Below are 25,066 nucleotides of genomic sequence, written 5' to 3' on the forward strand. Positions count from 1 at the left end.
CGCAGCAGCAGCAGCAGCAGCAGGAGGTCCCATTAGCTAAAGTAGTGCTTCAGGTTAAGAACAGTTTCAGGTTAAGAACGGACCTCCAGAAGGAATTAAGTTCTTAACCTGAGGTATCACTGTAATAGGATTTCAACACCATTCACCCTTTTTTTTCTTTTTAGTGGGGTAAGGGCTTTGCTTGCTTTCTATATGACTGGGTTTCCATGTGATATTGATGAAGGCCATGACTTATACATTGCTTTCACAACTGTGAAAAAGTCACGTTAAGAAGCTGGATTTTCAGGTAGCTTGCATTTCTAATGGCTGGACCTGCTCCTACAAGATTCAACCATTGGTTAGAATAAAACTCAGTGAATACAGAATTGGGTGGCTTGCACCATATGTTGTTGCTGAAGCTGCTGGCTTGCTTACTTGCCTTCTCCCTCCATAGTTTGATAGAGTTGTCCCCCCATCTTATGACTTTCACAGGGAGCATTGAAGTCACGGTGGTTAGATTGGAATCGGATTGGGATAATTTGCTTCTGGCAATGATAATTGGGGCCTTTGATCTTTGTTTCAATTTTTGAAACATGCATATGATTGCTGGGGAACAGGTTTTGGTCTCCAGAAGGCAACCTACAAGGCCAAATTCTTTCTTTTCTTTTTGCAGATTTAGCGGCAGCAAAAATTCCATAAATGCTTATTGTGCTAATTATAATTTTTCCCAGTCCAATCTGGCGAGTACTGGAAAATACTTTTAAATACATTGTTCTTTGTGCTCATGGTTTCTGCTTAGCAGAATAGCTCAGGAGAGAATTTAATATACTCCAGGTCTCTGCTGAGAGCTATAGGTGTGTACAAAAACTTCTGTGTGATTTTGTCGCACTCATTGGTATGTTTCCCCTTCCCCTTTATTTTTCACATCACATCTTTCTAATCAGCTAAGTTATTTAACCAGGGAAGCATCATTTATTTTCTGTACTAGAACAAATGGGGAGCAAATGATCGTAATTGTGGTGGGACTTAAAGAAACAGAGCGATGGAATTGGGATATTTTTATCCTTATTATTGGAATAACCTGTAGTTTTAAAGGTTGTTCAGACCTCCAAGGCCTGCTTTTCTGAGCCTGTAGCTGGATGGTATTTGGATATGTGCTTTCAGAAAAGAAGAGTTTGACCTTGATTTTAAGGAAACCCCCAATAATGCTGAATTCCTTTCTCTGTTCTCCATTCACCTCAGATTAATGTAGCAAAATAAAGATGATCGACATTGATTCTGACAGGAAGACTAAGCATATACTATAGTTGCGTAGGCAGCAGTATGGGCAAGCAGGAAGGATTAAGGTTAAAGGCCATAAATCAAAAGAAATATATAAAGACCCTTTCTGTGGCTTGGAATGTCTTGATAGAATCTCAGTTACTAATGAGACTGGGCCAGCCTGGAAAGCTTTCTGTTAACTCATGTTTCAAAATATACCCACACTTCATTGCCTCTCTGACAAAACAGCTCCACTATTTCACAAGCTTGGGTAGCCGCCAGCCATAGCCAGGAGCAAGTATTCCCTGATTCACTTCCCATTTGCTCTGCCAGCTCTCCTTGCAACATGTCCTTGCATCATACTCCAGCCCAGGGGTTTCTGGTGCTCTGCCATCTGTCAAATATCCAGACTAGATTGAAATTATTACACTATTCCACACTGATTCATGATCTCTCAAGGGGAGTTTGCCCATAATTAGAACATTGGAAGTTTCCTATAGGGTTGCGGAGAGATCGTGTTGACATTCTGTAAACCTTTCCCTTATTAGTCTTCACATCTTGCTGCTCTTTTCAGTTTTATGTCTGGAAAAGCAATGCTAGCCCGTGGCTGCTTAGCAGCACAGAGGGTCGAACTTAAAAGAAAGTGGCATGTTTATAGAAAGGGTATTGCCTCATGCTAGTAATACTGCCTTTTGCTCCTAAAACAAAGGAAGTGGGTGGGAAGTGGGAGGTGGGAGACACCATCTGTGTTTTAACAGAGATTGAGGAGTTGCACATACTGAAGGTTTGTTTTGTTTGTTAGAAGCCTTTGAGGAGAAAGCTGTAGACAAATCAAAGGGTCTTTATTGCGAACTCCCTGAAATCCATTTGTTCTGAAATCATGAGAAATATTTAGTGGGGAAAAAGACAACGATGCATCTCCTTATTTCTGGAATTTCTCAGGTGAAACTGGCATTGGGAAGTCAACGTTGATGAACACTCTCTTCAATACAACATTTGAGACTGAAGAAGCCAGTCACTATGAGCATGCTGTTCGCTTGCGGCCACGGACTTACGACCTGCAGGAAAGCAACGTCCACCTGAAATTAACCATTGTAGATGCTGTGGGGTTTGGGGATCAGATCAATAAAGATGAAAGGCAAGTCACTTTCCGATTTGGTGCAGAAAAGCCTGCAGTGCTTCGACGTGTAGAGGAATGTAATGTCTTGGGAATACGCTGGGCCTCACATGAGAGTGGCCATGCATAATGTGATCAGCTGCTTTGGGCGGCCTTTGCCAACCTGGTTCCCTCAAGATGTTTTGGACTACAACTCCCATCAACCTCAGCCAGCACAGTCATTTTGGACTGCAACTCCTATCACTGGCTGGGGCCAATGGGAGTTGCGGCCCACAACATCTGGAGGGCACCAGGTTAACAATGGGCAGCTTAGGACACAATGATTTACTCAGCTTATCCCATTCACAGTTGGGCTTGGTGGGACATTATGTACTGAATGTTGACCACTGGCCTTTGGACATACCGGCTGTATTGATTATTGATTACTCAACTCGGTGGGTTACACCTAGGTTGACGCTTGAGGTGCTATTCCTCCCTTCCATTAACTGCTTCTGCCTGTCCTCCCATTGCTCTAAACAGTAAGCTAATTGGTTCTTAAGTTTTGCCCTGACTCATTTGCAAAATGGCGGCTGCTGTGCCTCCTCCAGAGTGAGGGAAATAACCATTTGGAGGAAGGAATCCTAGGTCCATAATTGCACTGAGCACCAACAGGAGAGGGCCTTTCAGTCATGCTTGTGGGCTTCCCAGAAGCATCTGCTTGTTCACTGTGGGAAACAGGATGCTAAACTAGACGGACCTTTTAACCTGCTCCAACAGGGCTGCTCTTCTCTTCTTGGGCAGATGATAAACAATCAGTGCTTTCTCTGTTCCTTTGTGACCCTATCGCTTTGCCTGTAGCCCCCACCCTTCTCTGGCTTCCATTCTTAGAAACAAGTAGCTGAGGACAGTTGATGTCTGATTAAAAGATGCATAATATAATGCAGACTTGGACCCCCCTCCCATGCTCTTTTTCTTCTCCCACACTTTTTTTTAAAACCCCGATAATCTTTTTTAGGCTGTGTAACTGAAAACACTTGTTTAAAACTTCAACGTTTTAGTTTGTAAGGATCAAATCTCTTACCAATTTTTTACTTTTCAGGGCAGCTCGTGGTTTTCCTCAGCCATGAGGAAAACTAGCTGCAAAAAATAAATAAATACCCACCAGTTAGGACCTTATGGTGAGGAGTGGGTAATGAATTGAGTAAATGCCTATCAAATATTTATTGTATTATACATTAATTATGTATTTCTCAGTTATATTTGTATCCTGACCTTCATCCGGGGAGTGTGGAACAGTATTTTAGCCTTGCAGCCACTCTGTACGGTTGGTTCAGCTGACAGATGGTGACTAACCCAACTAACTCTGTGAACTCCGTAAATGAGCTGCCATTGGATGCTCACTTGACATATGAACAGTGTGAACATCCTTGGTTATAACTCAAATGTGTAGTGAGTAACTGTGGTTTCATGTTATCACTTCTGCTTTATAACAAAGTTATCAAGTTCAGCTCATCAGCATAACACCCCTCCCCCCAGAAGTGCTTTTGGCCTTATTTCCAGTTTCACTTCTTGTGTGTGCACCACCTTCTGCCTAATTTTAGCTTTACCTCATGAGGTAACCTGTCATCAGTTAGCACTAAAGGTTTTCAACATCTCTTGCACTGAATTCTTATCAAAACTTGGCAGATGGGGGAGACTGGGCCATTCCTTTCACAGCATCCTTGAAAGTGCCCAGTCATTCTTTGTTAACTTTAGCATTCAGGTTGCTAATGGAATTCGTTTTTAGTTACAGGCCGATAGTAGATTACATTGACACGCAGTTTGAAAACTACTTACAAGAAGAGCTCAAAATCCGGCGTTCCCTCTTTAATTATCATGATACAAGAATCCATGTCTGCCTTTATTTCATCACTCCAACTGGTCACTCGCTGAAGTCCTTGGATCTGGTAACCATGAAAAAGCTGGATAGTAAGGTATGTGCTTTACCTCACACATCCTACGAGCATTGACTTTCAATTAAGTACAAGCTTTGGTTGGCACCTTCAACCACCAATCACTGTGTAATTTAATTTATTTGCTTTAGTTTTCTGTACGCCACTTAGAGATTGTTTTAAAATATTAAGTGGCATTGAAATGGTCTAAATCAATAAATATAAATGTTTATTCACTTCTTCTGCCAAGGAGGTAAAAGACTCCCTGTTCTCAGCAGTTGCCTTAGACACTATCCTTCCCACTTCATTACATTCATTCTAGGCCACTTCAGAGTTATAAAATTTGTTGTTGTGAAGGTCTCTCTTTGAGCAATCCAGAGTGCATCAACAGTGCTGAGATATGCATGGGTTGGGGAAATAGGTTAGGGGAAGGAAATCCTGTAGGCTCATGGCATTTACGTATCACTGTTCTGATTAAAGTTACAGATAGACTGGAAAGAGAAGCTGCTGAATTGCAACTCATTACCAAACTTAAAACCATGGAGAGACCTGGTCTGAACAAAGACATTGGATTCTTATCTCATTATACATGACTAAGCCATTTTTCACCTTCTAACCCCTTGCCTTTTCCTGTAAGACCTATTGCAGTCGTTAAGAGTCGTCAACAGGCTCATCTCAGCTATCTGCCAATCTCCCATTCCCACCACCCTTCTGAGTAATACCCCTCCCCACCTTCTCACTATATAGAAGGATCTGGCAACTTCTGTTTCAGTGTATCTGAAGAAGTGTGCATGCACACAAAAGCTCATACCAAGAACTAACTTAGTTGGTCTTTAAGGTGCTACTGGAAGGAATTTTTTTATTTTGTTCTGATTAAAGTAAGACAGACCTGACTATTGTATGTGGGAAACAACTTAACAGAAGTTATAAGAAGATGGTCAATGCAGTAAATCAGTTTGTGTTAACGGCAGTCGTTCTGATGCAGTAGTCATTGGGATGCATTGTTCTGGTGAGTTCAGTAAGGCAGCAACCATTTGTGGCTGTAGCCAGATGTAGACCATCTTAGCAGTGCTGATAATTGCTTCCATGCAGCATGTGCTCAGCCAGCCAACTCTCCTCCTAGCTGATGACTAGGTGTGTGATGTTCAAAGAGAAAAAGCAAGTCTTCTGAAGTCCATGCTGTGAGGAGAGCTTGAGGCAGAGGGCAAAGGTCATTCACGTGAAAGGATTCATGTTCAAAACAAAAAAGTTCACATTTTTATTGGGTGACCTTTTTAACTTTAAGAACGTAAAACATTTTAAATGACCAAATGATATACTTTGCTAAGGATTAATTGAAACACTGCATCTGCTGAGGAATAGAGATGAGTCACTTATATATTTCGGCTCCATCAGCTTGAATCCTGAGCTTCATATGCTGAGCTTTGCCCACTACTTTTGTGTGTTGCTGTTTGAAGGCTATACTATATCCCCACCCCACCCCCCAGCAACCACTTCTGACACTGGCGGAATCCTTAATCCTGCATGCATAGATATTTAATCAGATTCATATGTGTATAATGCTCAAGTATGCATATGTAATAGAAAAAGAGAGAGAGAGTGAATCAATCCCAAGTAAACATTAAGGTCTGGTTGATAGCTCCAGTTTAGTCTTTGTTGGCATATGAAGTGAGTATTTAAGATATTGAGTTCTCAAAGCATGGGGCTGACAATAAAATAGTAGAAATAACAAGTAGAAAGACAAGTGGCTAACTAGGATTGTGTGCTTCCATTGCAGAACTTTGTCATGTTTTGCTCTCTTTCATTACAGCTCACAAGAAGTTCTTTACAGGGGCATAAATATTAATATAATAATAAACAGTACGTTTCTGGTGGTCAGAGAGGTATCCTAATTTTTCAGAATGGAGTGCCTTGGTGAAGAAAATGTAATGATTAAGTGTAGTCTGAACCTCAGAACCCAGTCTGTGGCATACGTAGGAAATAACGCTCTCAATTTCCAACTTGCTCTTTGTCCCTTTCCGAGAGCTGCTCCTGATTCAGATGTGGCTTGGATACTACATTGGCTTGAGATCAAACATCTGCTTAGCAAAGATGTAGGCCAGTGTTTCCCAACCGGTGTTCCGCGGCACACGAGTGTGCCGTGAGACGTTGCCTCGTGTGCCGCGAGATGCCTGGAGGGAGGCGGGCGAGTCGGGCGGCGAGAGGCGGGGCGGCGGCGGCGAGGAGAGGCCGCGCCTCCTGCTGCTGCCTGGCGCTCCTCCTCGCAGCCGGCAGCGCTGCCTGGGCGCCTCCGCGCGATTCTGCCTCGCTGGGTTTGGTCTCCCAGCAGAGACGGGTCACACGCGCCCCTCCCTCAGCCTGCGCGGAGGGAGAGCCAGAGAGAGGCATCGCTCCTGCGCGGCGGGAGAGGGAGCAGCCGGAGCGATGCCCCAAACGAAGGCATGGGACCGGAGGGGAAATCCTCTCCGAGGAGGATTGAGCGCAGCTGAGAGAAGCCTTTCGAGGAGCTGCCGTGTCCCCTGGAAACCCCCTTCCCAGCTCTGCCTGCCTGCCTGCCCAAAGCTTGGAGGTTCCCCGGCAAGGGGGAGGGAAAAAACTTTCACTTTTGTGCGTCCCTCCCGGCGTGACGCTGCGCGCTGACGTCACGGGGCGGGGCTTTAATGGTGGTGTGCCGCGAGATTTTTTTTCAGTAAACAGGTGTGCCGTTGCCCAAAAACGTTTGGGAAACACTGATGTAGGCATCTCAACTAGCTATGCATTGATGGGGAGGGGGGCAGCTGTTCAACAACTCTGCAATGTCAGCATGGTGATGTCAGACACTGGGTAGACTGTCTGGGTTTCCTGTGATATTAATGTATCTGGTTCATCCAAATGACTTCACCAGGCTTTTCCAGGGTGGAGGATCATTCTCCGCAGTTCTCTCTACCATCATGCACTGGGGTGCTGCTGAAGTCATAACCAAAGGATCTGTTGCCTACTTTATCTGATTACTTCCAGACAGCCAAAAATGGTCTTCAAAGCTGAATTACTACATTAAATAATAGATGGCTGAGATTGCACCATGTCTAGCCATTCATATCTTGACACTCACAAGTTAAAAGTATCCAACCCCGTCTCATTTACCACTTTATCTTAACTCAGCATACATTTTGGCGCAGTAAAGTACAGCTCTGTTTTGGAAAACCACCTGTTTCTAAAAGGGCTTTTATGATACATGTATGTTTTATTATGTTGGCTTCAATATTTAGCATGCTGATGTTGCATATCTTTAATCTCGTTCCATGCTTGTTCTTTCCTTGTGGTGGCTTCACCTGATAATTCAGAAGAGAGATAATGGCTTTGTTTCTAGCTCTGGAAATGGAATTGGGAGTGAAGGTCAAGAAGATGCAATTTTGGATGCAGTTTTGCGAGGACAGATTGATTAGCTGTGGGGATATTTTAAGAGAAATCCCAAGATAATGAAAAGTTGTCCAGCTTGCTCTATAATTCACAATACAGTGATGGGAGATGGTGGCTGGGCTCCAAAGAACTGAGTGGGCTTGTACAATTGGCTTGGGTCAGCCAAGTGGCATATTTTACTCTTTTCAGCAGCTGACTCTCAAGCTAGATCACAAACTGCTTTTACAACTCTTTCTTTTCCAAAGCAGTTTGCACTGAAGGTGTGAGGGAAGCTGCTGTTTAAGGAAAAACAAGCCTAAAGCCTCCTTTGGGTAAACAGACTAGTTTTGCAGTTATTTTAATCCAGGCCAGCACTGACAACTGTGTCTTTTCGATGACCCTGACAGTGCTTTGTTGCAGCAAAAGAGCAGTAAGCCATGCACCTGCCAATTAAATGCAAATGGAATTTGCTGGGAACTTTGTTCTGTAGGCAGACATGGAAAAGCCATTGTCACTCAAGTACCTGTGTGTTGGTGGGCCACCAGGTATTCAACTTTAAGCTCCATTTCCCTGAAGTTGCCTGGCTTGCTTTTTCATGCTGCTTTTTTAGAGCGTGCGTCTCTGTTCTTTTTGGAACACATCCATGCTCCCCCCCCCCAATAAATTCACCTTTTAAAAAAATCAGCACCTCTGCATTTCTTCAAGCTAATTGCTGGAATCAGTGAATGCATGGTTTAGCAATTAGGTTTAAGAAATAACAACATTTTAATTGGCTGCCAGCTGCTTATAAATTCCATTTGTTCACAAAGCCTGCCAGGAAATTAAAGCAAGGGGAGGCTTAGATCTAAAGCACAACATGCTCTTTCCCAACAGTAGCATCCAGTACCTAACAACCTGTGTAAAGTCTTACCTGAGGCAGAGAGCTCCCAGAGTTGCACCCAAGAGGTTCAAGGGGCTGCCGTGGAATGGAAGTATTATTCACACACATCGTGTGTTTTCTGTTTGTATGGAGGGGGTTATGAATCCCGGCCAAAACCTCTTTTCATTTGCCTCTTGAAAGCAAACTACTGTTATCAGACAGGATTAGAGCAGATCAAAGCATATCTCTGCTTTACTTTATACCCATGGTACAGTCTTGCTCATCCAGATGTTTTGGACTACAACTCCAAGCTAGCTGACGTACTGCAAGGCCTCAAAAAAAAAATTAGATTTTTGTGATAGAAAGTCAATTTTTTGACACTGGTTAGATTTAATTGTGTCACATTGACTTCACTCAGAATAGTTCTTTTCCCCCTCTTTCTTTACTTTAAAGGTCCTAATCATACTACAGTGGACACTTGGGTTGCAAACATGATCCGTGCAGGATGCACGTTTGCAACCTGCAGCATTCACAACCCGCAGCTGTGCATCTGCGCACGTGCGGGTTGCGATTCGGTGCTTCTGCGCATGCGCAAAGCGTGATTTAGCACTTCTGCGCATGCGCAACCACTGAAACCCGGAAGTAACCCATTCTGATACTTCCGGATTTTGGTGGTCCGAAACCCCAAAAAACGCAACCTGAAGCGTCTGTAACCCGAGGTATGACTGTACGTACATTAATAATACTTGGAAGAATAATGTAAATTTCCTTGGCTATCCGAATGCAAGAGAATACACTGTGGCCAAGGGTGACTACTCCATGCTTGAGTGGTAACACTTGCTAGTTCAACTGTTTGATGTGACAGAATTGCATTCACAATGCTAAGCAACATTCTGCTCTTAGCTGGTGCTCCAGACAGCTTGTATTCAGTTAGCTTTTACTCATTAATTACTATTGAAATTAATGAACAGGGATAACTTAATTAATTTCAACTATACACACTACTAGGAGGTTTTGAAATGGGTGGATTTGTGGCAACGGGATATTAAAGAAGAGAGGAGACCTAATTTAATGTGCTTATACAAATGAGGTTGGGGGACCCTGGTATCCTTAACACAGTACAATTAATGACAGGCCTCCAAAACTCTTTCGGGGGGGGGGGAAATACTTCCATTGGTTTTATTTCTTTTGCAGGTGAACATTATCCCTATAATTGCCAAAGCTGACACCATTTCCAAGAGCGAGTTGCACAAGTTTAAGATTAAGATCATGAGCGAACTGGTTAGCAATGGAGTCCAGATCTATCAGTTCCCCACGGATGATGATGCTGTGGCTGAGATTAACTCTGTGATGAATGTGAGTAATGTGCTTACTACAACAAGTTTTTATAGTTTTGTATTAATAGCAGTGACGTATCAAAACTGAAGATTGTGTGAAGTGGTAGACTCAGTTTGTAGTAGTGCTTTGGTGCTATTCCTCCTATTTCTCAGTGGAGCACTCCTTGTTGTAGAAGGAAGCAGTGGGATCTTGTTGGGTTGGCTATTGCGACAGTGCGATGGCCCTTTTTCCCCTGGCGCCGTTGGGGCGCACTCTCTTAAAAATAGCGTGCATCCACCTCACAAAACACCACTTCCACAAATTCCCTCAAACTACCTCAGGTTATCTTGTGGGGGACTTGCGTAAGGTAAAACTTAATAATTAGGAGTCTCGGGAAGGATTTGTTCAAATAAACAATAACAATTTTATTTAACAAGGAAGTTTATGACACGAGTGGATAAAACTTAGGATATTTCAGTTTACAATGTTACTTCACTTCAATGTTTTCTCAGTTGTTTCACACTTAATACTTTGGTTCTTAACTTAATACTTTGGTTCTTAACAAGGTGGTACTTTCTGCCAGTTACACACCCCTTAGACAACCCTACTCCTGAGGTACTCCAAGTAATAGACCCACTGGTTTCACTGGTTTGGGAGTCTTCTCATACTTGAAGAATCTCTCCCCTCCTGACTGGAATGAGACCTAAGTAAATTGTCTCTTTACAGCCTCTACTTCTTCTGGCTCAGCCTCAGCCTCCCAGTTAATTCCTGGCCTAATTACTCTTACAGGACACCACACACTGTCCTTCACACTAAGCTCAGAGACTTCTTTCTCTAGCTTGTGATATTTTCCTCAGAGTGGATGCTTCTACCCAGAACCAACTCTCACTCCCTCTCTTCCTGCCTATCCTCCCACCCTCAATCCCAACCTACTCCAAAACCTCCTCCCTTTCTCCAAATCCTCTCCTTTTCAACTCCCCACCCTGAACCTCAGCCAATCAGAGGCTGTCATACATTAATCCTTTTCTGGCATGGGGAAAAGAAAAAGAAAATACTTGGGGACCCAACCAGCCCTAGCAAAAACAAACTTTTCTGTCACAGCTATCATCATATACAATAAATACTCATGGGTATTACCAAAATTACTCAGTACTTTCCCAGTAAATAGAATGCTGAACTGTGGTACACAAATAGTCCTACACAACCCAATTACCTGAACTGGACACTCTTTTTAAAATGCCTCTTTCTTAAGCTTGCACTATGGTCAACTTCATAACAGCAGACAGTGACAGACAGAGTAGAGATATGGAACATCCCTTTCACACTCATTTTTGGAATGGGGAGTGAATTTGCAATGCTATCTCTAAACATACTGTGGATGTGACAGGCTCTACAAGTTGCCTCTTCCCATACCTGAATAAGCTGTGGATTGTGGAAGCTGAGTGAGTAGGAATACCAGACATCCAGAGTACGTTCGTTCGTTCCTTCCTTCCTTCCTTCCTTCCTTCACCTTGAGTTGCATCCATATAAAGACCCTGTTGGGTGGATCAATATGATTACTCTTATATCTCAGATATAAGAAGTCATTGAGGCAAAACCTGTTGCTTGGTCAGTAGCTTGCCTACAGTTATTTAATAGTCGTGATTCACCCCATGAGTCCCATCTGTGGAAGCCCTGAGCAAGCAATGTGATAGTATACATCTGAGCAATGAAGAGTCAGGTGGGATATGGAATATATAATCTACCCAAAAGCATTCCTTTTGGCAAAGGTTGTTCATGGAGAAAGTGACTGTGTGAAATCTTCAGTTCTTGGTTTATAGTTGAAAATGCTAGGTCCCCCCCTCCCTTTGTCTTGTTTTAGTGTAACAGCAGAAGTTTTTTCAGAATAAGTTTCTTTCTTTGCAGTTCTGCTGTCAGCAAAAATGCCAATACCACAGATGTGGGAAATGTGATTCTGTGCTATGAGGAGTTGAACTGAGGCTGAGGGCGCAAATGACATTTTATATTTTGCACTGAATTCCATGGTTATGTGTCATTTTAGGCTCATCTGCCGTTTGCTGTTGTAGGAAGCACAGAAGAGGTAAAGGTTGGAAATAAAATGGTGAGGGCTCGGCAATATCCTTGGGGTGTGGTACAAGGTAAGTCAGAAGCCAAGCCTCTTGACAGTGTTGTGTAAACTTTCCTTGATTGTTTCCTGCTCTTGTAGCTGTATGGGCTGTAGTCATCATTATTCGTACTCTGAGTAAACCCATTGAAATGAATGGACATGACTAATGGACCATTAATTCCAGTAGACCTACCCAGAGTATGACTAGCCCAATGGGTTTACTGATGTTCAGTTTTATGCCAAAGTCAGCTTGCCCTCAACTCCAGGGAATGTCACAGTCCTCTTTCCTATAAAAGTCTTTCCTAAAGAACATTTCTATCATGTCACCTTTAGATGACAATTAGGTTTCCCCCCCCTAATTATGCTTGGCACCATCTAATTTTTAGCACCTGGCAGTTTATTTTGATGGCTGTTCTCTGTTTTCATTGTTAGGCTGGTATTTTATTGTGTCATTATACATTTTTTATTTTTACTGATTATTTGTCAGTTGCAGTATCTGTGGAAATGTTCCCAAGGGGGGGGGGGACTTTAAAAGCACACACGAAAAATTTGCATGCTGATCTGGCAAGGCTCTGTGGTATTTTATTTTACATTTGTTTTTGTAAGCTGATTTTCCAACAACAAAGTTGAGCTAAAAGTGGTTCCCAAAGATAGCAAAGTGTATTAAAAACAGATGCTGTTGCTATTTTTTCATTTATTAATTGCTTCCTATGAAGAATCCGAAAGTGATTTTACAATACAATTAATACATTTATAAAACAATTGCATATATACATTACAAATAAATTATATATAAATACAAAAACAATTAAATAATACTTCAGGTGATCTATTAATATAAATCAAAAGCAGATGGTAATAATGCAATAAATACATCAATACACAATTAAAATACAGTTGAATACAAGGATACAAAAACACCCTCATGGCCGCCACAAATTCATGCTACATACTCAACTAAGCTGCTCCTTAAACCAAGGCTTTCAAGCATAGTGGCACCAGTAGTTTTAGAAGACTGTTCCTGATTAAATTAGACAGGCACCTAAAATTCTGGTGTTTATCTGTTAAAAACATTTTTGTTTCATCAGGTATTTTTAGAAAATTTATTCAGTTCATTGTTGGTTCTGTACTTTTTATTTTATGATGTTTTGATGATTTTATATTACTTTTTTGGTGTGTACCATCAACCACAATATTTTTGTTAGAAGCTAGTGATATATAAATACCATAATAAAGAAATGAAAAACATTTTTTTAAAAAACCAGTTTCACTCAAATAGGTACCAGACACAATCATTTCCTGCTTCTAAATAAACAAGCCTAAAACAATAAATCATCATAACAATAATATGGATGATATCCTGCATTCCATATTTATTTATACAGAGGCAGCAATCCGAAATGCAAGAGCTAGAGAGTAAGCCCCTTTTGTACCCAAGGGTGACCTCTGAGTAAATTTGCATAGGATTGTGTTATAAGGTTTGCTAATTGGACGGCACGAAGCTGTCCTTCTCTTAACGGAGGAAACACTCCTTCAATTCTGCTTAGAACGTTACACCAACAAAGGAAACCCAGGATTTTGAGTCAAGTTGGTGTGTATAAACCATGGGTAGGCAAACTAAGGCCCAGGGGCCGGATCCAGCCCAATGGCCTTCTAAATCCGGCCTGCGGACACTCCAGGAATCAGCGAGTTTTTACATGAGTAGAATGTGTGCTTTTATTTAAAATGCATCTCTGGGTAATTTTTTTTGGGGGGGCTAGGAATTCGTTCATTTTGTGCCAAAAAATATAGTCCGTCCCCCACAAGGTCTAAGGAACAGTGGACCGGCCCCCTGCTGAAAAAGTTTGCTGACCCCTGGTATAAACCATCCGTTTTTTCACAATGGCTACGCTCCTTCTCTTCATTTGCTCAGTTGAGAATGAAAGCCACTGTGACTTTGTAAAGCTGCGAGAGATGCTGATCCGTGTCAACATGGAAGATCTGCGGGAGCAAACTCACACTCGCCACTACGAGCTTTACAGGCGGTGTAAGCTAGAAGAAATGGGCTTCAAAGATACTGATCCTGACAGCCAGCCATTCAGGTGAGAGAGCATCATCCTGTCCATTCTTGCTTTCCGCTGGAATACCTGTACAGGTGTGTGAAGGCTGCAAGTTCTGTCAGAATCTGGGGCACTCTTGTAAGCAGGATGACAGTAATGTGTCATGTCCTTAATGCCTCACCGCCTCCCTCTATGACACATGCATGCGCAGCACATGTACGCAGGTGTAGCTTTATAGCTGCTTATTGTCTTCCGTTGTTTTTTAGCACCTTTTAATTTGAGGTTTGTGTCTTTTGTGTCTTAACCAGCCTTCAAGAAACCTATGAGACCAAGAGAAAAGAATTCCTCTGTGAGTTGCAGAAGAAAGAGGAAGAAATGAGGCAAATGTTTGTGAACAAGGTCAAGGAAACAGAGTTGGAACTGAAAGAAAAGGAGAGAGAAGTGAGTGGCAGAGAATGGAATCTGGGCCACAGATTCATATGACCAAAAGTATCAGGGAGTGGGTGGGAGTGTGAGTGTGAGTATGTATACCTATGACACTACAATTACAATATTCCAGCACTTGAGAATCAAAGAAAATGAGAACTTCCTTGCTGGATCCGAGAGAGGCCTGTCAAATCCAGCATTCTGTCTCCACTGATATGAGCAGCCAGATCCTTCTGGGAGCATTAAAGGGACATTCATCCTGTGGGGAATGCATTAGAGGGTTAGGATTGCTCCCTAATGGTTTAATCCATTTTAAAGGTCATCTAATCTATTGCTCTTGACTATACATTGCAGTAGTATATTCCTTACTTTTTGTGTGTGAGAAACTTCCAATTCATTTAATAGGCTGGCTCCAACTTAGGAATTTTTATTTGATATGAAGGCTGTGGGGGAAAGTCTTAAAACTTCTGAATTTTTGTGTTTGAATTTATTAAGATCTACTCCAGGGCTTTCAGTATCTAAAACCTAGATGAAATAATCCCAAAATGACTGCATCCATGTCATACCTCCAGCATTATCTTACCCTAGCTATGAGCTGCTTCATTTTTTGTAAATGAAACCTTTCAACTACAGTGGCACCTCGTGTTCTGTACCTCCCCCCTTACGAATGCTGCGGGTTACATGATCCGCTAACCCGGAAGTAGATGCCCCTTGTTGACCTTTGCTGCAGGATGCGAGCGGAAGTTGCGCTCCGGCGGTACAGAAGCAGTGGGAGGCGCCGTTAGGGAAAGCATGTCTCATGTTACAAGCAGTTTTCTGTTATGAATGGACCTCCGGAACGGATTAAGTACGTAACATGAGGCACCACTGTAATCATGAAGGCATGTTGCTATCCTTCAGGAGCACAAGGGGCTAATCTGACACATGAAGGTTAGGCAAGTGGGTGTCAAATAATTGTAAACCTTTGTTCTTCAGCTGGAACTAAGGGCCAGGCCATATATTAACGGAGTGGAGGAATTGCTGTTTTCACTATAGTGGTCGCTCCACTGATGTCTGTGGAAAGAACCCACACAAGTCAGGCAGATTATTCTTCCCATGGTGGTATGCAGGTGTATTGAGAAGCAGAATTAGTCCATCCCACATGGATCCATTACGTAGATGTTAATCAGAGCAGTGCTGGATCCAGAAGGGACACCTGTGTTTCTCATTAGGGTTTAACTCTGCCCTCTCTGGTGACCTATAGGACACACTTGCTTGGATGGTAGTGCCCTGCTGTAGGTCAGGATTGGGTTCTACTTCCTGGCAGTCGAGGCAGCACTGACTGGGTTTTTTCCTCCCCTCCTTTGGCCAGCTGCATGAGAAGTTTGAACATCTAAAAAGAATGCATCAGGAAGAGAAGAGGAAAGTGGAGGAGAAGAGAAGAGAGCTGGAGGAGGAGATGAACGCCTTCAACAGGAGGAAAGTGGCAGTTGAAACACTGCAGTGTCAATCTCTGCAAGCCACTTCACAGCAGCCGCTGAAGAAGGACAAAGACAAGAAAAAGTAAGCAGTTTGACATGAGCTTCACTTTGTTTCCATCCTTTCCCAAGACATTCACACCCAAGTCAAGTCATCTAAAAATATGGCAACAGATGAGTTACTATTTTTTAAATTTTTTTTAAAGTGGTGGGAAGGAATGAGGAGGGGCTTAAGAAGTGGTTTAGACAATTTCCAGAATTATAAAGAAGCCCCAATTTCCCGTTCTAACAGAATAAGCCAAGGAAATGTTGTATAAATTTTAGCCGTAGTTTCGCAACCATACCAAAGATTTAAGGAGGGGAAAAACCTCCATCTTAGACTAATGAAGATTGATCCAGTAAATGCCTCTTCTGGCCCCAGGATAGTCTTGTCACTTTTTCCTGAAGTGCATTAACAATGAAAGCAAGCATAAAACAATTTCCTACAAAAACAAGTTCATATACACACACACATATCTACACACATACACACACAACTAGTATTAATTCTTTGTCTTCTGGCCACCATGGAAGGGAAATAAGAGAGTTCTATATAAACAGATCAGTATTGTTTTATGTAGTGTTGAGATTAAGCATCCCCAACAGGGTTTCTTGTTCCATGGGATCTTGAAATGCAGTTGATTTCATTTTTGGTTAGAGTAGGTTCTGTTCTCCATGTAGGTCTACTCATTATAGTGGACAAATTTAATGTTCAGGCTGCATGTTGCGTCATACCTCCGCATGAACTTGTGTGGTTGCCTGGATACAGAGTCAGACCATTAGCCAATGCAGCCCATTACACTGAAAAGCAGTGGCTGCCCAGAGTCTCAGTCAGAGATCTTTCCTACACTGCTGTGTGAGATCCTGCTAACTGGAGATCTTACAGATAAAACTGGGAACCTTCCCTCAGGCAAAGCGTATTCTGTACCACTGAGTCATGTTTCATCCCTCCAGATAAACTGGTACATGGGACCCTAGCAATTACCTTGTTGGAGCAGATCAAAGGTCTTCTAGTTCAAAGAGGGGCCCGCCATGTCTCTGGGAAGTCTAGAAAAGAGGATATTGTGGAGATACCACTTTTGATCTTTGTCTCCAGTGTCTGTTAACTGGCAGACTAAAACGGGGACTTCCATATTCAAAATATATTTGTTGGATCTCATTGTAAAGCTGTCTAAACCAGTGACCACACTGCATCTTGTGATACCGAATTCCACAAACGAGTTTTCAATATCCGAATAAGCACATTTTTGTTTTGAATCAGCTGCTAAAAGTGTTTCTCCGATGTACTCTTCCGGCAGGTTATCACCTCTTTATAGCTGCTACTCATAGTTGAGCCAGCTGCAATACAAAATGGGGATAAACAGGGATAAAAACCATGCTACTACTTTGCTACACCTGGTATTTTATACTTATTAAAATATTGAAGTTCATGGAGGTCCAGGCCTTGTTTTTGGTAACCATGCATCATAATGATAATGAAGGTGAGAATACAAGGCAAGGATTAGCTCAGTTCAAGTTTTAATTTAAGTACAGTTTCCTGCTACCTGTGCGAGATTGTTTGAAGACAATGAAATCCCTCCACTGCAAATTAATATTTTTCCTGCTTAGAATGTACTGAAACTTCTGTGGCATATTTATTGTTCTTCTTCTTGCTAATACTTCTTTTTCTTGCTAATACTATGGAGGACGCCTGCCTCTCATCTTTAGCATCTCTTCTACTTGATCTAGGATCCAAGAGCCATAGCTTGTTTTATGAGATATACTCTGATTCACGTCTGACAGTTTTCAGTGATCTGCTGTAATGCAGTCTTTCTTTGTGATACGGTTGCATGTCCAGCCTTTGAGATTAAAGGTGTCCTGTACTTAAAAAGGCGAGGATAACGCTGAAACGTCTTCCTCAACCTATGCTTGCCTATGAATACTTGCCAGCATTCATATGCATACCTAGCCAGCTACAGAAGTTGTGCATATCTTCTCTTTCTGATCCATTCAAGGACTAGTATGGCAGTTTTGATGCTTTGTTAACTCTAGAGAATGTAACATGCATTCTGGTCTCTGCTGTGGTCTGTAGTCTCCCCAGACCTCTGCCCCTGGTTTTTCTACCCTCAGTTCAGTCAGAGGCAACTCACCTGTTCAGGTATTCAGAACCACACAGCAATAAGCCTGTGAAGGAAGAGAGCAGGACTGTCACACTGTGCTGGTACCTCCTGCCCCACACTGCCACCACTTCCCAATGCTGTCTGTCCATGTTTACTGAGGGTTCTGGCTCACAGGGAAAGCCCACGTGTCCATCAGGCTCTTGCATTGCAGACATGCCCCCAACACAGAGACAGAATTGGAGAGAGGCTAGCATGGATGTGGAGGCAGGGCAAGGGTGCGCAGTCCTATTTTTCTTCGTCATGCAATTATAGTCATGGTTGTGAAGGCCTTTGTAGACCTGAAGTTGCTTAGCACATACGTTGATATCCTCATTCTGTTGTTAGAGGTCAGGGTCCTAGACGATGCTCAGCTGATGCTAGCTGCCAACTTATCCAGATTCTTATTCCCAAGAGTGGGCTCATGTGTTACCTTTGTAGCATGAAAGCCACTTCTGCCTGGACCCAGGGCACTGCTAGATTAGTGACATCTGTAAACAAGGAACTTGCGTGAGTTAGGATCATGGTGGGGATCCTTCTTTCCTACTGTTGTCAGGAAGTGGTGGTGACATCACTCTACCACGTGAATGAATCCTCCAATGGTAATATTGTGAGGGATGTCAAATAGCCCGCCTTGGATCCGTGATCTCTGTTAGTTGCTTATTACTGCCCAGATACAATGCACGCAGCTTGGGCCCTAGGAGTAATAATGCAGGTTTTATAAGAGATTTTTAATGATCTGTGTAATACAAGAACTGTTGTCCTTGCAGCTACAGCGTAAAAGAGAGGAATGGATGACATTCTGCAAGCGGCATATAGTGTACCAGAGCTGGGGAGGGTGCAGGAAAAGGTGTAGGCAAGGTTGGGGGGGGGACTCACCTGAAGCAAGTTGATGTGAACTTGACAGCCAATGACTTTCTGAGCTAATGTGTGTTACAAAATTCTGTCAAGTTGCTTTGCCTCGGAATGTTAGTAGTTTTGCATTAACTATTTAACTTCAAGGAAAGAACCTTAGTGTTTTTATGTGATTTATATTCTTTATCTTTTTTAAAAAAATGATATGATTGTGTGACTAAACTATAGAACTGACCAACAACTACATAGTCTCAGATGATGTAATATTTGCTGTGTAATACACAGTGCAATCTGTTTTTTCCATGCATACTTACCCTAGGTAAGTGGATGGTGGCGATTGTAAGATATATTGCCCATCTCTTACTAGTAGTTCAAACTAAAACGTCTAGCACAAGTTGTAGAAAAGTTACAGAATTGGGCTATAAGATTGCTGTAGGGGCTTCTGTCTCATATACAAGTGGCTTCTCTGTTCTTTACGCATGCTAAATTCCGGCCTCTTGTCTTCCGTGAATTAAGAATGTTGGTGATGATTTGTGCTTGTGTTAAGCTTAATATAACGTTGTATCCTCTTGACAGATGCCTGGTTATCATGATTAGTTCTATCTAACAGTACTAGTACCTATTTCTTTTTCTTTTTCAAAAAAAATCAGCAGTTTTGGTGAACAGTCTATTTATATTTCTGTATGAATCTTATGGAGCAGCCGTGTAACTATCCAATTAGCCTGAGCAAGATGACTTACAATATGATGAGCTAAAGTGAGTCACAATAGCCTGTCTAGAACACCAGTGTCAGCCACCGCCAATCCAGGATCTTGAACAGACCCCAGTCCTTCTAACAGAGATCTTAAAAACAGAAATGCCTGAGATTGAACTAGATGACTCATAAGTTTAAAACCTGTGGTCTGTTATTCAGGTAAACTGATTAATCTTCTCTCTAGTGCAATTAATTAGATTTTTTTGTTTTGTCTTTTTTAAAAAGTAAGGCAAGAATGATTTGATTTTGATCATGGAGTGGTCTGGTTTACATAGAACATTAAACCATGGTTTAATGTTATGTGGCCAAACCTTCGCAAGCCCAAGCAAAGTGTCAGACTCACTCACATCACTTTCCTCCTTCTCCAGCCAGGAGTGTGACTTCTGCTGAGCTTAGTTTAACTTGCAAATTAACTCAGCTTAGCATTACATATGTACCAGCAATCCTGGTTGGAAACTAGTAATGGTTAGTGAAACAAGCCAGCTTCATAATCCATAGTTTGAGGTTGGCTTGTTTGGAAACTAACCATGGATTGATTTAAACCAGGATACCGGGTTTAAGCCAACGCTAAGCCAATATTTTCTGGAATTGAAACTAAACTCAGCAGAAGTTCTATTGGCTGCACAACAGAGGAAGGGAAGAGAATACTTGCCTGATGCTTTGCGCAGGCTTGGGGAGGCTCATTCACACAACACTAGACCTTGGTTTAGTGTGGCATGTAAGTCCCAAAGGATCACATTGCTTTTTTGCCACTAACATTGTATATGATATTGCTTTACATTTTCGTTATGTTTGATTTTCTATCGTTTAATTTTTGCTTTTTATGTTTTCGTTTCAGTTGATCTCACACACAGACTTGTATGCCAGGAGCGGACTCTGTGCATTCATATGTTTTAGTTGCTTGCTTTTCCACCTTGTGAATCCTTCTGTCATACCATTGTGCAAGTGAAACAGCATGAAAGACAAACTGACCATCTGGTGCGTTTTTCAGTGACTGGATTGTGACTGTGCAGGATGTTAACGTTTTTAAGAAAACATTTGCCTTGTCTTTGCAGATTCCCTGTGGAAAATACTCGTGTTGCTAGTTCTGAAATGTCAAGGGTTTAATTTGTTTTAAACCCAATGAATTACTATCTATTTATAAAATAGCCCTAACTAGATCTAATACATTTTTTAAAATGCAATCTTGATGAAAGAGTTCCATATAAAAGTTTCTGCTGGGAACCTGTTTATTTTCATTTTTCAAATTTATTTTAGGTTAAATATCACCAATATTTTATTTTTAACAAAAATTGCAATCTGAATGCATTACGAGCTAGAAGTGACACTTTAAATTTATTATTTGAAGAAGGCAGTTTCTACTTCATAACGTGCACACTAGTGTGCAGTTTAAATAAGACAAACATCTTGTATATTGTTCTGCTATTTATATTATGTTGCTGAAGTGCAACTCCTTATTAAACAGTAATTCCTTTTCTTTCACTAGTGTATGCTCCTGTCTGAGTAGATGTTCATCCTCAAACTTATTATTTTTAATAATAAATAAAATAAATTACAATTCCATAATCAAAAGTAGAACCTAGAAAATTGCAGTTAATGCTTATAAATCACTCTCTGCATCCATCTCCACTCTGGATGCTACTTCTGCCTTTAATGCTGCTCCCATTTTTTAAACCTGTTGATTTTGACTATTCCAAAATGACTGTAAAAACAAACAGGATTTGGATATTTCAGTGGCTGGAAGGAGATGTTCTCCTTTTTATGGTGGTGATGAAACAATCAGTAAAAATGGCTTTGAAAGAAAGAATTCCCTGTACTTCTTGAACTGAAGGCAGCTATCAGTTAAAGTAATCCTGCAAACACCTAGATGTGAATATTTTTAAGACAATGTCTTTGTGCAGATTTACATTCTTTAGCCAAGCTCATGCACATGAGTTGACCAAATCCAAAAAAGCCTCTTTAGACGAAATTAAGCGGGCTCCTTAACATGATTTGCTTTTCCAAATGTATCATGCCTTTTTGCCACGTGCTTTGTGGAAGGATGCATTGAGACAAGGGCTTGTGAAATGACTGCAACTTTTAGGAGCATCTCAGCCTGCCAGACAGGCAACCCTGAGATCCAGCAGGGTTGCTTGCTGTGAGTGGGGATGCAAATATATGTTGGACACCTTCATGAATTAAAAGTGAAAATGGCAAAGTTCCATGTCCAGCAGATCTCCCTGTAGTGAGGAAAAATGAGTTGCATGGCCCACTTAACACTAAATGGGCTGCAGGGCAAAGATTTCTCAGGTCATCTATGAACTTCCACAATGTTGTTGAACATCACATTTTATTCTTTCCAGAAGCTTTGGTGAGAAAACTCGTATTCACGGCTAGCTGTAAGAGCTTGTTTGCATAGAGAAGTACAGATGGGAGGCTGGAAGACTTACTAAGGCTTGTGTACACACACTCCTGTTTCCTCTGCATTCAGTGGGCTCCCACCACTGGTTTGAGAAGTCATGGATGCACAAAGCCTGTAGCTCCTTGTGGAAGACTGCATTTTTATTCCTGCCCGCCCCAGCCCCGCCAAGCCAGCTCCCATCTGAGCTGAGAACTGCTCATTGGGTAAAAGTATCCCTTTCCTGTCTCAAACCTCAGGTGGGAACATTCAGGTGGGAACAATATACCAAGCCATGTTGATGTGTACAACAGCATGCAAATGCAGTTTTGAAACACAGTGAAAAAGAACAACCACCTTGCGTTTTAAGCCAATAATGTGTACACAGCCTGAGAGTCTCCCGCCAGTTCTTTTCTGCTGTATTGTGCAAACCTGGGATGCACCTGTCACCCACAGGGAGACATGGACAAGCCAAGGGTCACACAGTTCCCCACCACCACCTCCCCCCGTCTATGTGTAATGTTAAGTGACAGTTCACATCTCTTTTTTGCTATGGAATTAATTTAACCTTCCACTTCAGTTCTCTTCAGTGCTGTAGCATAGCCGGTTTTTAATTTTTGAAAGAGCAAAAGGCATCTTTTCTTGCCTGTCTCAAAGTAACATTTAGCTATAGTCCAGTTCTAAGGTTCCTCATCTTTTCCCACAGAAGCCCATTACACATGCTCAGATATTGAAACCCATTCTTTTGTTTGCTTGTTTGTTTTTCTCTTAAAAGGACAACGTCTGAATATATTGAAAAATATGTTACAGTATTACTTGATAATTGTAAAAAAACCTCATGAAAAAATTATACTGGTACTGTTTAATAGCAGACCCACCTAATGGTGGTATAGTGGATAGGTAACCATTTTTTAGGCGTTTGTAGTAATCTGACTTTAATAAATAAATAAAAAGGCTGTGCCTCTATTAAGCTAAATATATTTTCTAAAATATTAGCTTTCAAAATAGTAGGGAAGGGGGAATGGTTGTGCACAGGATCAAATATGCTGCATTATGTACACGATGACAATCCTGACACATGATCGGTTAAAGTTGCAAAAGCAACTTTAAACTTTGCTTGTGTGAAAACAAGATTTCACATGAGCCTGGAAATTAATTAATATGAACAAAGCTGCAGGGTTGTGGAATAAAGGTGTGGTTTTTAAAATCAGATATGCAAACTAATATAGCATGGTAAGTTTTCCAGCAGTTGCATAAGGCAGCAAGATCATCTATGCAAATATTTTCTTTCTGATTGGCTTCCTGGCAATCACTTTGTTTCAGCCCTATTTGAAAGTTTATGAAAAAGTGGTAGCAATAATGAAAAGATAAAACATGTAGACACATGGCCATAATGGCAATATATTTCTGATGAAGACATTCAGAATGTATAACAATATATTAAATACAATTTTATATATATATGTATGTATGTATGTGTGTTTGTGTGTTTGTACCTTTATGTTGTGCTGACCATTTTGTCATTTTTAGTGAAATACTGGCCTCAGCGTTTGCTGGCCTCAATCTCTTTGTTAAACTTTCTGCAATAGTCTTCCCCAGTAGAAACCAGTATCATTTTTCTCAGCTGGGATAGTATTTGACTTTGCATTTTTTGTATGAGACCAAATTGCATATAGTAGGTTCTATATGTTATTTCTTATTTAATAAGTTCCTGGTTATTACAATGTGACACTAATCTTAAATTAATTCTTAAAACTAAGCTTGAAGATTCACCTCTTATGTGTGAGGTAAGAAAAACAGGAAGACAACAATCTGTTCAGATCTCTCCATTCTGTATGTAGTTTGACGAATGGAAAGACCACTTTCCAGTGAACATGCATATTTTTCTGTTTTCAAGCTTGCATATTTTAGATGACTATTCATTTTGTAGTTTGCATATTTTGATTGGAGCAAAGCAGTTATTTCCACCTGGAAGATCGTACTGAATGAAACTTACAAGGAGGCAACAGGAAAACTTATGGAACTGATTTCATGAATTGCTAACATGTCACTCTCATTTTTGTTTTACAAGTGTTTTTTTTTAAGCTTTCACTTTTTCAGTTTCCTTTGTACTTTTTTCTTTTTATTAAATGTTACATTTTATTTTGAGTTCTGGTCTTTTTATTTTGCTATATATATATTGCTTTCAACCTATATCAATTAGACCAGTATAATGGGGGGGGGGGATAATTTAACAAATGCAGTTTGCATGTAAAGCTCTGCTCTATCATCTCCTTAAACTGATGGGATGAAACCATAATTTCACTGATCTTGGTGGCTCCAGACCATTTTACATACACAGACACTTGGAATTAGGGTTTGTCTGGGTTTTCAAACAGTTGCATTGGGTGATATTACATACTTACATATCATTTTGCTCCTAAGGGTGGAGCAAGTTCACACATTTGTTACCCTGCTCTGGTATACATCAAAGGCTATCTTGCTCTTTACAGAATTGTCAAGGTGGCACAGCATAATGCTATAAGGCCAAACTTGCTCAAAAGAAACACAAGGCTTCACTTCTGGTCAAATCTAAGCGAGATGATGTTTGGCTTGGACATGAGGCAAAGTGCCTAATGTGCATGGCGTGTGCAAGGAATAATCTGGTTAGAGAGAAGTTTAAGGAAGTTGCATTGTCATGTATTATCAGCATTGACTTCCCATGATAATAGTTTTAACTCTGAATTATGGAATGTATTGGCAACATAAAGGTGCCAAGGTAGAGAATCTGAAGAGGCCTTTCCTTTACAGGTAAAAGGAACTAAAGTAGTAGAATTTCAAATTTGCAGTTGTTGGGACAGAACAAATGAGGATGCTTGGATGAAATCTGCTTCTTCACAATGAGCCAGCTAATAAAAATGGGACCAACAGGCGGTGAAAATACCTAGAAACTAGGGAATCTAACATATAGTCCACCAGATGTTGTTTCCTTCTTTCACTTTAAAAGGGCCTGAGCTGTACGCAGGGCAGGCCCACTCAAATGGTTGCTGAGTAGTGGCAATCTGCTTCAAGTTATAG

At 41.3% G+C, this 25,066-nt stretch overlaps 1 protein-coding gene and 1 long non-coding RNA gene across 7 annotated transcripts in view; both read left to right on the forward strand.

Moving 5' to 3' along the window:
• Positions 1-25,066, forward strand: part of SEPTIN8 (septin 8) — a 60,417-nt gene that overhangs the window by 24,416 nt on the left and 10,935 nt on the right. For 3 of the 6 annotated variants that reach the window (XM_082213706.1, XM_082213707.1, XM_082213709.1), the window contains exons 3-9: positions 2,182-2,377; positions 4,122-4,308; positions 9,698-9,859; positions 11,862-11,958; positions 13,840-14,008; positions 14,275-14,407; positions 15,744-15,934. In XM_082213706.1, coding sequence (XP_082069832.1) covers positions 2,182-2,377; positions 4,122-4,308; positions 9,698-9,859; positions 11,862-11,958; positions 13,840-14,008; positions 14,275-14,407; positions 15,744-15,934 — 1,135 coding nt within the window. The other 3 variants (XM_082213711.1, XM_082213710.1, XM_082213708.1) reach the window with 3 other exon arrangements.
• On the forward strand, positions 4,554-9,661 carry LOC309527154. Its single transcript, XR_014217121.1, has 3 exons — positions 4,554-4,745; positions 5,154-6,363; positions 7,005-9,661. It is a non-coding gene; the product is annotated as an uncharacterized lncRNA (long non-coding RNA).

The sequence above is a fragment of the Podarcis vaucheri genome (assembly GCF_965113315.1).
Source record: "Podarcis vaucheri genome assembly, chromosome: 2".
Lineage (NCBI taxonomy): Eukaryota > Metazoa > Chordata > Lepidosauria > Squamata > Lacertidae > Podarcis > Podarcis vaucheri.